Genomic DNA, 12,506 nt, shown 5'->3' on the forward strand with positions numbered 1-12,506 from the left:
CTTATTTTCTCCTGGTCAGTTTTATTGAACTGCTTTCCTGACCCCATTCTAAAACCCCTTTTATTTTTTGTAATAAAAATGGCTCTTGGTGAAGACAAAGACTATTTTGGAAGTGATATATAGAGTAAAATAATGAAAAATTAAAAAACAACCAAGTATATTATCTTGAAATATACATCATATTTCTAGGTTAAAAAATGTTTTAAAAATCCACAATGGTTCATTTAAAATGCCTCTTCAGACATGCAAACAGACTTCAAATGGCACTGTATAGTTGAAGGTTTGTAAATCTAAGCTATACTATCTTTGAAACCATCATTATGGTCTATTGCTAATAACCGTAACAACACTCACATACATAATCAATTATTTCCTGGAGCCTCCCTCAACCACTCTGTATTTCAAGAAAAGAATGTTTTCATCAGACTGTCAGAAGAAGGGAAAAATGAATAAAATATATTTGTTTTAGATTTCATTTAGTTATTCCAAAAACAGCAAAACACAGAGGCAAGATTCAGTAAGGGGGGAGGCCAAATTCTATTCGAGTTCTCACAATAGTGCCCACATATACAGTACTTGTTGAACAAATTCAGATTTATTGAAAGTAAACATTTACATTGGCTACAATGTTATAACTGTTACAAAGCTGGATAAAAGAGGCTAAAGTAGCAATAGAAAGCAAGTGCCATAAAAAGTGATAGAGAAAATATTTGGCCTTAGTGATCTTTTTTTGGCAGTATTTACATTATGTACATATTGTTAAATATTTATAATAACTCTAAGGCACCAGAGGCTAAATAGCAGGCTGCAATACTATTTTGTGCACAAAATTCAAGAAATTTGTCAAGAAGGCTGTATAGTTAAAGAAACAGAGGCATATCTTAATGTTTACATAAAGGAACGACTGTATGTCTTTTACTCAAAAGATACAGTAAATATTGGGCAAAGTGAAAAAATAATTTTAGAACATTAAATTATATAGAATGTATCAGGATTATTTTATTGACTTGCTGGTAAATGTTTAATGTCATCTATTCTTCAACACAGCTTTTTCACGCTCTAAATAGGTTTGCTAATAACTACTTAAATTCTTTTGACCTACAAAAACTTATACCTAATATATCATACTGCATACAAAACTTCAAAGAAATATTGGCTGGGTAATAATATACAGCAATTCTACACTTGGACAAAAAATAAAAATCACTAAGAATCAAAACTTTCCAAAAAGTTTGAAACTTCAGCTGGCCAACCAAAACAAGTTGCCCATTTTACTCATCCTAATTTTCACCCAGACCGGTTGATGTAGAAAGCTAGTGAAATTAGGGAATCATTAGTTTTGACTTTGAAATTATCTGTTTTAGGACATTAGTGTTTTAAACAGGAATCTCACTGTATTCTCAAGAGTTTAAGAGGGGCAGAGTTGTTGATCCCTTTGCCCATAAATGACTGCATTACAAAACAGTTGATGATTTCCTCCAATTTGTGATATTCTTCTTACTCCTTACAGGAAGAAACATTTTCCTGTAAAAATATTGGCCTCTTTTATCCTGAGGTAGTGTTGTAATGAAAAATTCAGTCAAGACAGATTTACACTGTCAATTTTTTAAAGAGTCATTAGTTCCAAAATGCTCAAAGTAGCAACTTGACATTACTATCTATTCAGGGGAATGAAGCCATAGGGTCAAGTTAAAATTTATGATACACCAAATTATGGACAAATGAAATTATCCAAATTTCTTAACAAGGGCTGCGAATGTTGTTCCTATAGTCTATATCCTATAATTGACAACATTATATTAATTGCATTTCACACTTCTAAAATTCATTCAACCATATTCATTGGATGATAAAAAAAAACTGTGCATGTTTAGGGTCAACTTTTGCCAGGAAAAAAACTGAAGAATTTATTCTTTTCAGTTTTTAAATTTTCCTCTGACAAATATTTTCTGTGTGAAATGAAAGTGACAGCATTGATCTTAGCAATAAAAATTATTTGACAATAAATAAGGATGTAAAGTCTTATTTATCTCAAATTTTAATTTAAAAAAAACCCTAACTTATTTAAAAATTTACCAAAGCCAACCACCATCAAAACAAAACAGAGACCCTCTCCATTAAAATGTAATTGCCCATTTCTAACTGAACAGGCTATGAGTACATCATTATTTTTTATGCTTTTCAAATACAGTATGAATATATTTCTTTCATTGTCATTGTCATAAAAGGACATTCATCTAAGTAGTAAAATGTTTACAAATGAAGTTAAGGAGAAAGTAGATTTTTTAAATCAGTTCCACTCTGTCCTTTCTAATCTGCTTCCTCTACTTGACCACATCCTCATGAAGGAAAATAAATTATTAGCTTTTTCAGTGGATTCTTATTTAGTATCAATGTGTACAAAATTAATATAATTATTATACAGCATCAGTAAACAATTTTCAAGTGATTAAGAAAAAACACTAGTACAGTATTAAAATTTAGAATCATTGAACAAGTCTCAGTACTCAACAAATATTTTAAAATTGGGCTACTGAATTGAGAAATAACTGTAATATTTAACCCATTGAATATTAAAGTTGATAAATAACCCCCTGGGTTTCTGAGTCACAATATTTCCTAAATCAATATGGTTTGGCAAATAAAATTAGATTAATATAACTTTATGTGACACTGTCTTTATCACTGGACTGTAATGTCATCAGATAAATATTGTTTATAAATTGATCTTTAAAAATGAGTTCTGCTTAGATACTTTGCCCAGGAAGATTCATTTAAATGCTTTCCCTATCTCATCACCTAAAAATTAGTCATATCTACAATATAATACTGATAAAGTCATCACCTGTTATGGGAAAAGGCTGGGTTTTTTTTTATCACTCATTAGAATGTACTTAAAGTTTAACATGATGAAAGATTTTGTTTCATTATATTGACATTTAGCCTTAAACATAAGAACTATTTTTCTTCACATGTTAACTTTGTAATTAATTTTATACTGTGAGAGTTCTCTTTTCCTGGGGCTTATGATATGAAATTTTTATTCCAATGCTAATTTAGTTCTTTTTATACATCACTGAAATTGTGCAGGCAAAGCATGGACTTTCTTGACGACTTGGAAAGGCTAGGTTAAAAACATGCAGAGCCTTCCTTTACTCTGCAGAAACTCTCCAAATGAACTCCTTTATATTGGGGGTTCATCTCCTTCCTTTGCAGGGAATTTTTACTCATAGATATAGCATGGGTCCAAAGGTAAAGGATAGCAAAGATCAACTATAATTAGGTAGAAGCAGATGATATCATTATGATCAATATTTCCAAACTATGATCATTAATAATTTTTATGTTCGAAGTCATGTGTGTATGATAGTTTTCCTAATCTGTTAAATGCTCAAAAGAGGCTATTTCACATGAGATTTTGTTGAATCAGATAGTTGATGTATAGGGATTGGTGAGTGTATATTCCTGTTTATGTTAATGAGATAACATTACATATAAACCTTGATTCCAGGCTCAGAATTGCATGGCAGTCCCATGAGTGTAAGTGCTGACAGAAACAGATTGATTCCACAAAGATCCCTTAGTAAATGGAATGCTATCAATTAAGCTCCACAATGAACCTTGGGATATGGGGAAAGAGGCATGATTTCAAAAGTATGTGACTCTTAAAAAGCTGGTGTTTCAATGGATACTGTAATTTAGAAACTTATATGCTTTCTTTTAATATAAAAGAAGCTTTAATGTCTTCTTTCTCAATATGAAAAAAATAAGTTGTATTAGATGGAAAAATGTAAAAAATCTGACATAACACAAAGGTACTGTAATATTTTTAAAAATAGAATCATATAATGTCATAATTTGAAGGGACTTTAGGGATCATTTAGTTCCAGCTAATCCATTTACTGGCTGAGGAAACTGATGCCCAAAGGTAGTTAGTGATAGGGCCAAAACTAGAAACCAAGTCTCCTCTGAAATCCAGTTCAGTGTTCTCTTCATTGTAACACTGCCTCTGTTCCCATGGTAGGAAGGAAAAAAAAATAATACTCCTTAAACTTTCAGGGATTGATTTTGAATAACTGATCATTAAATTTTAAGTATTAAATATTAAATTTAGTTCATGTAGAAATTTATCAATACCACCAAAATGATGATGAAATTCAAATGATAAACTTTCACATATTGGGAACTAAATATGTACAATATTTTCTTTAGCCTGTTATATAAAACATGGGCAACTAGAAAAATTGTACACACACACACACATATTTTCAATGAAAAGTTACTGATAATTCCAAAGAAGGGGCTAGGAGTTGGCTCATATCTTGTTTAGATCCAGATTTGCTGATTACTGAAATTTATGTCTTCGTACAGGATGAGGATAGGATTCTAGATTTGCACCATCAGTGTGGTCACATATATGTGTGTGCATGTATAAATATATTTATAGTTCTATTTATATACACATACATATATGCATATATATGCAAAACACATATATACTTACTTTTTTTGGCAAGGAACTGCATTAAATCCTAGTTATTTTTTGCATTAGAAAAAAACAACTAGAATAAGTAACATCCCTTCCATGACATTCTAATGTTCCATAGTACTAATAAATATAGTACATTAGAATGTACAAACAATAATACTTATTGCAAAGTATCCTGTATAGATGTAAGCTCCATTATAAAATATTCTCTCTTTGTTCTATTTTGGTTAACCTAAATTTAAAATGCCGGTATATAATACCAAAATGTCCAATTAAAGAGTTTAATATAAAAATATCAGCACAAAACTCCTTTTTAAATCTTTTTTATTGTGAGCAGCCCAAACTTTTGTTTAAGTGCTGTTGAATTTTATTACTAGATTCCATACCCCTACAGTTGATAAATTGCATACCATTTTAGGTATTTCAATGAGACTTAGAAATACTAAGAAAAAAATTGGTATTCAAAGGGTTAATTTGGTTTATAACAATTTTTTTTTCATCTTCTTCAGTTCAAAATCCAGCTTTGAAACCGAGGAAGGCTTTCAAATCATGATAGTGAAAGCAGTGGTCCTTTAGCCAGTTGCAGTTTGGTTACCAATTACCCGGAGAATCTCTTTATGAATGCCTCCTTCTTGAGTATTAATGCTTGTATCTCCTACTTGACCATCTTCATAACTAAAAAATGAAACAAGGAAAATGTTAATATTTAAAGAAAGTATTTTATTTTGTAACTGAATATCACAGAGTAAAACAGATAATTTAGATAAAAAATGTTCAATGTATCTAGCACCACTTTTTTTTCCGAATACATATTTTCTTTTTATTTTACATTTATTTTTATTTTTTCTCAATGGCATGTGAGTAAAATTTTTTTAACATTTTTTATGATTTTAAGTTCCAAATTCTCTCATTCCTTCATTCATCCTTGATAAGGCAAGCAACCCGATATAGATTATACATGTGCAGTCACACAAAACATTATGTTGTAAAAGAAAGCAGGGGCTAAAATGATGATGATGACAACCAATAGTTTAAAAAGTATGCTTCAATCTGCATTCAGATTTTATCAGTTATTTCTCTGGAGGTGGATACCATTTTTTATCATAAAGTTTTTGGAATTATTTTGTACCATTATATCACTGAGAACAATGAATTTCTTCATCACTGATCATCATACAATAATCTGTATTGTTCATACACTGATCATCATATAATAATATAGTAATGTATGCTACTGTGCACAATGTATTTTTGGTTCTGTTCATTTCACTTTGTTTCAGTTTATGTAAGTTATCCCACATGCTCATCATTTCTAATAGCACCATGGTGCTATATCACAATCTTATACCCCAACTTGTTCAACTATCCCCCAATAAATGGGAATACTCTCAATTTCTATTTCTTTGCTATTACAAAATAATCTAAAAATATTTTTATACATATAGGTCCTTTTCCTTTTATCTCTTTGGGACACAGTTCTAGTAATGGTCAAAGTAAATAAATACAAAGTTTTATAACCCTTTGGGCATTATTCCAAATTGCTCTTCAGAATAGTTGGCAGACAAGCATATTCAAATCACTATAAAGACATATTATTTTTCCATTTTGCCAGTCATTTGATCACTCCCCCTTTATAGTATCAACCTTCTACCTGACCCTCTCTTACCCTACCATAAATACACTCTCTTACTCAGTTAACTAACATGTCCATATCCATATCCTTAACTTTTAATTTCAATCTTATACTAGTGAAGGGCTTCTCATTATAGTAGGAATTAATTTAGCTATCTTCTTCTCTATTTTTCTTGACTTAAATTTCATCTTATTTATTTACCATTTCATCATTAATTCTTTGCTTTTCTTCCTCCTCTCCTCAGCCTTTATTGACATCTTTCTGTGCTCAACACTTTGCTTTTTTAATCTTATTCTCATTATAGATTTGATTCAATTTTTTCTGATCTTACTCTACATTTTCTATGTTAAGAGGATGCTTCTTAAATACAAATATATTTTGAACTTTAGCTATGAAAAAATCCATAAGATTCACACAATATTCCATTATGGACAACTTCTGAATTTTTTGATTCAGAAGTAATTTTATTTCAAAATGATTCATTTCCTTAAATAAAGGCATTTAGGTAATAGTTTATTTTGAATATATCTGTTAAACTACCATGATAACAATCTGGGAGTAATAGGTAGGGAATTACTTCTCTATAAAAATAGCTTCAGGTTAGAAGATTTGGAGGACTCTGGTAATTAACTCCAAAATAAAGAATCAGATGGAATCAGAATGCTCCAGAGATAAACAAAGACGAAATGTGACAGCTAACATCACAAAATTAACAGAATTAAAATTAACAGAAACTGAAACTCCTCCTCAATGATCTTGATTGGTCCTGTTATTTTCCTATTAAATCTACATACCTAATGATCTATTCTGATGGTGTGGATCATCTAGTTTATGCAATGTTACTTAACATTTTTGATTAATACAGATGTTTTTATGTAATCGTTTCACCACAAAACTTGTCAATCCTAGGAGTTTATTCCCAAACAATATTAAATTAAGGCACACTGAGATATGATGGGCATTTCTAACAGGTAAGATAAAGGAGAAATAAAAGAAAAAGGGGCAGAAAAGTTCATTCATGGCAGACAAACTGGATTTGAACACACAACCTCAGCATTGGAAGGGACCTTGAAGGCAATTTTATTCTAAACTGTTCCTAAAAAAGAATATCCATTCACTCCACTTTATTTATTTCCAAAGAAAAGTAATTCAGCTTTCTATTTATTATTACTAGATTTCCCTCTATGTTTAAACAGGGGGAAAAGTCTTATTCCTCTACCACAAACATCTGAATAGTTCTAAATGTTTATACTAGTCTTTCCCAGACTAAACAGAACTGGATTCCTTACATGATTTGTATAGCATTATCTCAAGGCCTTTCACTATTTTGGATGCATTCCTCAAAATGCTCATTTGCTGAGACTCTCCCCAAAATGTTATATACAAAACTAAAAACAATACTTTAAGTCAGATCTACAATGCTGTACAACTCTCCTTCCCAAACATTCCATAATATCAGTTATAAGAACCATGCTACCTCAGGAGATGATATATTGCCAGTAAATTGATTGACAGAAAGAAACATTTTCTGGTTTTTAGAGCTGCTCCTAAACTGGAATGGGCTATCTTGGAGATAGAAAGATTCCCCCTAGAATCTGTAACACCAATGGTCAAGCATACTGACGATAGTACTCAAAGGTCCTTTCTAATTGGGAGACTTTTATTTTGTGAATTAACTAGTTGTTTTATGTATTTTTGATAAAGCTGATGAACAAAACACACTGCTGTAATAGGATTTTCCCTTCACAATTCCCTTTAGTCAACAAGTGTCCAAATTAGATTTTCTCCATGAAAATAAATCTGTCCTCATTCTTAGATATAAATTTGAAAGTTTTTCCTAAAAATAAAACAATATCAAAAATATGGAAGAATAATGAAAAAAAACCATTAATTAGACTGAGCACAATTTCTTCTGTAAAGACCTTTAACAAAATTCCTTTATGTGAGGACCTCTGTCTTGGTTGTAGAGGTCACTATACCTGTGAAGTGCAAATAGCATTCATATAAAGCCTCAACAGTTTATGTAAACAAACCAAGTAAAAACTTAAATGTAAACAGAAGTGCTTTAAAATTTGTCATTGTCTTTCTTCATTTGTAAAGTGAACATCAATATTCCCACATTTAGCTGTGGCAAATCTATGTAAAATAGTAAAGATATGCATATATATAATAAATATGTATTATGTATATATATATATATATGTGTATATAAAATATATGCACATAATGCACAAACTTTTGTTACTTTCAGTAGAACTGGTTTCTGTTGAAGGCCTCTTATTTCCATGACTTAAACCGTTCTTTGATATTGCCTTTCACTCATTGAACATTTAAATGAAAACAAAAAGTTTTAATTGATTTTTTTTTATTTAGATTGAACATCAACTCAGGTCTTCCTTGTTCAGCTCCTTTTCTGCTAAAAGTTTCATGTAGTGAATTACAAAGGCAGATCATTTACCCCTTTCATAATAGTCAAGAATTTTTTTTACAGGATATGAGATTCAGAAATGGTACTATTCTGATTACAGTGATATTGGTAATGCCTCATAAAAGGAGTGATTACTTTTCATCTATGCTGAGTTCAAATAAAGATAAACAATAGCACAAAATAGTTGTCTTAGATGTTTATTACTACTTTAATAGACTTATTTCAGTAAGCTCAGATCTTATATCACCAAGATTCTAGTAGAGAATTAAAAAAAAAAACAACCAAAAAATCCTCTTTATTAAGAACCCACTACAGTAGATGACAGGTACTGAGTATACAAAGGTAGAAATGAAAAAATGTCTATCTCAAGAAGTTTACATTCTGCTGGGTGAGGTTGGAAAGCAGTATCTGAAGTCAGATTTGAAATCAAGAAGATAAGTCAATTTGGCACTCTCCACTGTTCTACCTAGCTTCCCTGAAAAATTGTGTACAAGGAACAATAAATATGTTGTTTAGAATATGGTATGAGGATGGGTAGGAGGAAAATTACATGAAATCAGTCTGGAAAGATATTTCGAAACTAGCTAGATTGTTTAAAAGATTTAAATGTCAAATAAGAGAATTTATATTTTATCTGAAGGTTTCTCTAGCAAGGGAATGATTACTACTAGCATGGGATCTCACATTGGAAGTTTTGTTGAGGATGGCTTACAAAGCAGAAACTAGTAACTCTTAGGTCAATTAGGAGAATTCCAATAGGACTGCGGAGAGGGAATGAGGGCCAAAGAACTGAGTGTGTGGTAACTATTTAGAGAGCAAGGGACTATCACTATGTTTTTGTTTTTATTTTTGCAAGGAGATGGGGTTAAATGACTTGCCCAAGGTCACATAACTTGGAAATTATTAAATTTCTGAGGTCACATTTGAACTCAGGCCCTTCTAACTCCAGAATGGGTGCTCTATTCATTTCACCACCTAACTGCCTGACAAGTATCACTATGAAGGAAGTAAAGGTTTGTAGAAAACACTCTGTTTTAAGAATCTACAAATACTCATTTAATAGCTGCTAATTCAAAGGGTGAAATTAATGGGTAGAAAAGTAATGAACAAAATGATATATTACTAAATGAAACCAGTATATACAAGTTGTAAATTAAACAGAAGATCTAAGAATATTCTGACTAAACAAAAGGATGGTTTCTATGTTTTCTTTGGAGGTAAGGGGGAAGGAAAGTTGACAGAGTTGGTTTCATCATGAGTCCAAAGGCAAAAATACTTTCATAGTATACTTGACCATTTTACCTGTTGGGGGTCACAAATTTAAGCTCTAAATCTAGGATTCCTATACCCTAATGGATTATCATGATTGACTACTCATTTATGTTCATGTTTCTTCATAATCTAAGCCATAGGTGCTTTTTCACAAATTTTTATTTTTAGTATGGGGTTAATATTCTTTTGTATGACTATAAATTTCACTGAGCTTTTGGAGAACTGTAAATCCTCATACTACAATATTTTATGTGATTAGCAACATCTCTATATATTCATAATCAATGGAACAATCTTTGCAGATGGACTCTGCACAAGTCACCCTCCACAATACTGCTACAAATCTTAGGTGTTTATGGAACACATAGGTGAATACAGTTTTCTCCATAATTATATTTCTCCTATATTATTTTATAGGAAAGTATAAAGTAAAAATAAAAATAAAAATTCTCTGTGATTTTGATATGTGCATTGGAAACAAACTAGGGCTTGAATTTTATCACAGACATTTGTTAATTGCATGAATCTAGGTAGGTCACTTGAATCTGTTTCTTCTTTTGTAAAAACTGGAAAACAGTAAGACCTATCTCAAGGCAAATGCAAGGATCAAAGAAGATAAAGCACATTAAGTGCTTGGCAAGCTTTATGACCCTGCACAAATGCACACTGCACTTTGAGTAGTGTCTTTAAGGCTGAATTTTGAATTGCTAACTCATGTTCCTATTTTGCATTCAACAAAGGAAAAAACAGATCTCATATTTTATACATCCTGGTCAGTTGAAGTTGTAATCTATTGAAAATTGTTTGCAAATGTTTTCTTGTTCTTTCCTCATTTATTTCTCAATATTACCCTGCATGCACATGTAGAATGCTCTTAAGAAGTTAATAAACCTGAAGCAAAGCCTAAGCATTAGTATTTATTGATTAGTATTTATTAGGTTATTGGTTTGATTTTTTTGGAGGTAATTGTGTCACTCAATTCAATTCAGTATGTATTAGGTAATATAATTATAAAGCATAGTGATCTAACATCTATAACGATTTTCTATTCTTTTGGAGTTCAGTCAGGTCTACTAATATGAATTGCCCAAAAGTGCAAAATGCAAAATGCAAAAATGCACAAAAAGTATGCAAAAATCACACAACAAAAATCACAAAGATTATGGGGAAAATGGAGTTAGGGAAGCAATGCTTAAAAACTTTATCAGTGATACATTAAAAAGATAGGCACTAATAAAAACAAACAAAATTTATATACTTATAAATACTCAAATAATGGCAGTTTACATTGGGCTACAGCTTAACCTGTGCCTAATTTCCTTACACTATAGACTGGAAGAATTGCCTTTTGTGTTTTTGTTTTGTTTGGTTGGTTTTTTTTTTTTTGTTGTTTTTGCAAGGCAATGGAGTGACTTGCACAAGGTAATTATTAAGCGTCTGGGGCCGAATTTAAATTCTGATCTTCTTGACTCCAGGGCCAGTGCTCTATCCACTGCACCACCTAACTGCCCTGGGAAGAGTTGCCTTTGTGGATTTTAACTATGAGGTCCAAGCTATGTCAAAAGGTGGGAGAAGAGGAAGGGTATGAGTAACCTTCATTCATCCGCAGTTTCTACTGCATCATTAGACAAAATATGTCACTGTATCTTGAAAAAAGTCCTGAAGTTTGCTTTTGGAAATGGCATCCTAAATGAGTAGCTTCTGAGTTATTATGAAAGTTGGGGGATTTCTGTACTCTCTCACTATTTCTTGCTGAAGAAAATGAGTATAAGCAAACTCAAATTTTGTGTTACAATCAAAATATTACCTAATATATCAGCTATGTTGAAAAAAGTTCTATTTATGAAATAACTTATAGCAGAACTTAATATATCTCTTTAAGTTGCTTTTATAATCATTCCTTAATGCTTTAATCATTACTTAATACTTTATAACTGTCACCCATAGTGTGGACATTTTTTTCTGTATGTATTTGATTAGGTTCAGTCATTTTTCCTAGATTTATTTTTTAAAATGCCATTGGCATTCCTGACATGGCATTCAGACATTGAACTGGTTCGATTATCAGTCATTAATGAGCATAGCTGACTATAGAAATGCTGCTTTCATATATATATATATATATATATATATATATATATATATATATATCTTGTCCTTTGAATTTGAAATTCACTTTCTGTTGCTTTTGGGACTGATAACATGATTTAGCAAGATTCACTTCAAACTTGTTTTCCACTTAACTGCTTTTTGCTGTATTGGAAGGCTTATATTTTCCTTTCACTGACCTCCATAATGATTTATAAAAGCTATATTACTCTACTTGATAAAAAGTTTACTTGTTTTATCTCTGCTTGATCAAGTGTTAATCTATGGGACAGTTTCTTCCTCCTTGTCCTGATTGATTTTCATAAAACATATTTCACTAAGAAATCGGTGATAGCTGTTTTCATGGTTTTTTTTTTATTTCTCTTTTGGAGGAGGTGGTTCTACAGTTTTTAAAAAATGGGTAGGCTCTAGTTGCTATACATAAATTGTAATTTTTACCCTTCTTAATTGATTCTATTATTGAAACTGACTCCAAATGGTCAATAGGCTAGGTTACATAGTTTGATGAAAATCTTCTTAGTTTATAGGCATCAGTCTATGCATCTTTGGTCCCTCAGCTTGCATTTTTTTATTTC

General features: G+C 31.1%; 1 protein-coding gene across 1 annotated transcript in view; it reads right to left on the reverse strand.

Annotated features, from left to right (window-relative positions):
- Positions 1-245: 245 nt before the first annotated feature.
- Positions 246-12,506, reverse strand: part of PARP8 (poly(ADP-ribose) polymerase family member 8) — a 234,471-nt gene continuing 222,210 nt past the window's right edge. Inside the window, exon 26 of the mRNA XM_074206602.1 lies at positions 246-5,164. Coding sequence (XP_074062703.1) covers positions 5,062-5,164 — 103 coding nt within the window. The 3' untranslated portion in view covers positions 246-5,061. The remainder of the gene's footprint in view (positions 5,165-12,506) is intronic.

The sequence above is a fragment of the Macrotis lagotis genome, chromosome X, assembly GCF_037893015.1.
Source record: "Macrotis lagotis isolate mMagLag1 chromosome X, bilby.v1.9.chrom.fasta, whole genome shotgun sequence".
Taxonomy (NCBI): Eukaryota; Metazoa; Chordata; class Mammalia; order Peramelemorphia; family Peramelidae; genus Macrotis; species Macrotis lagotis.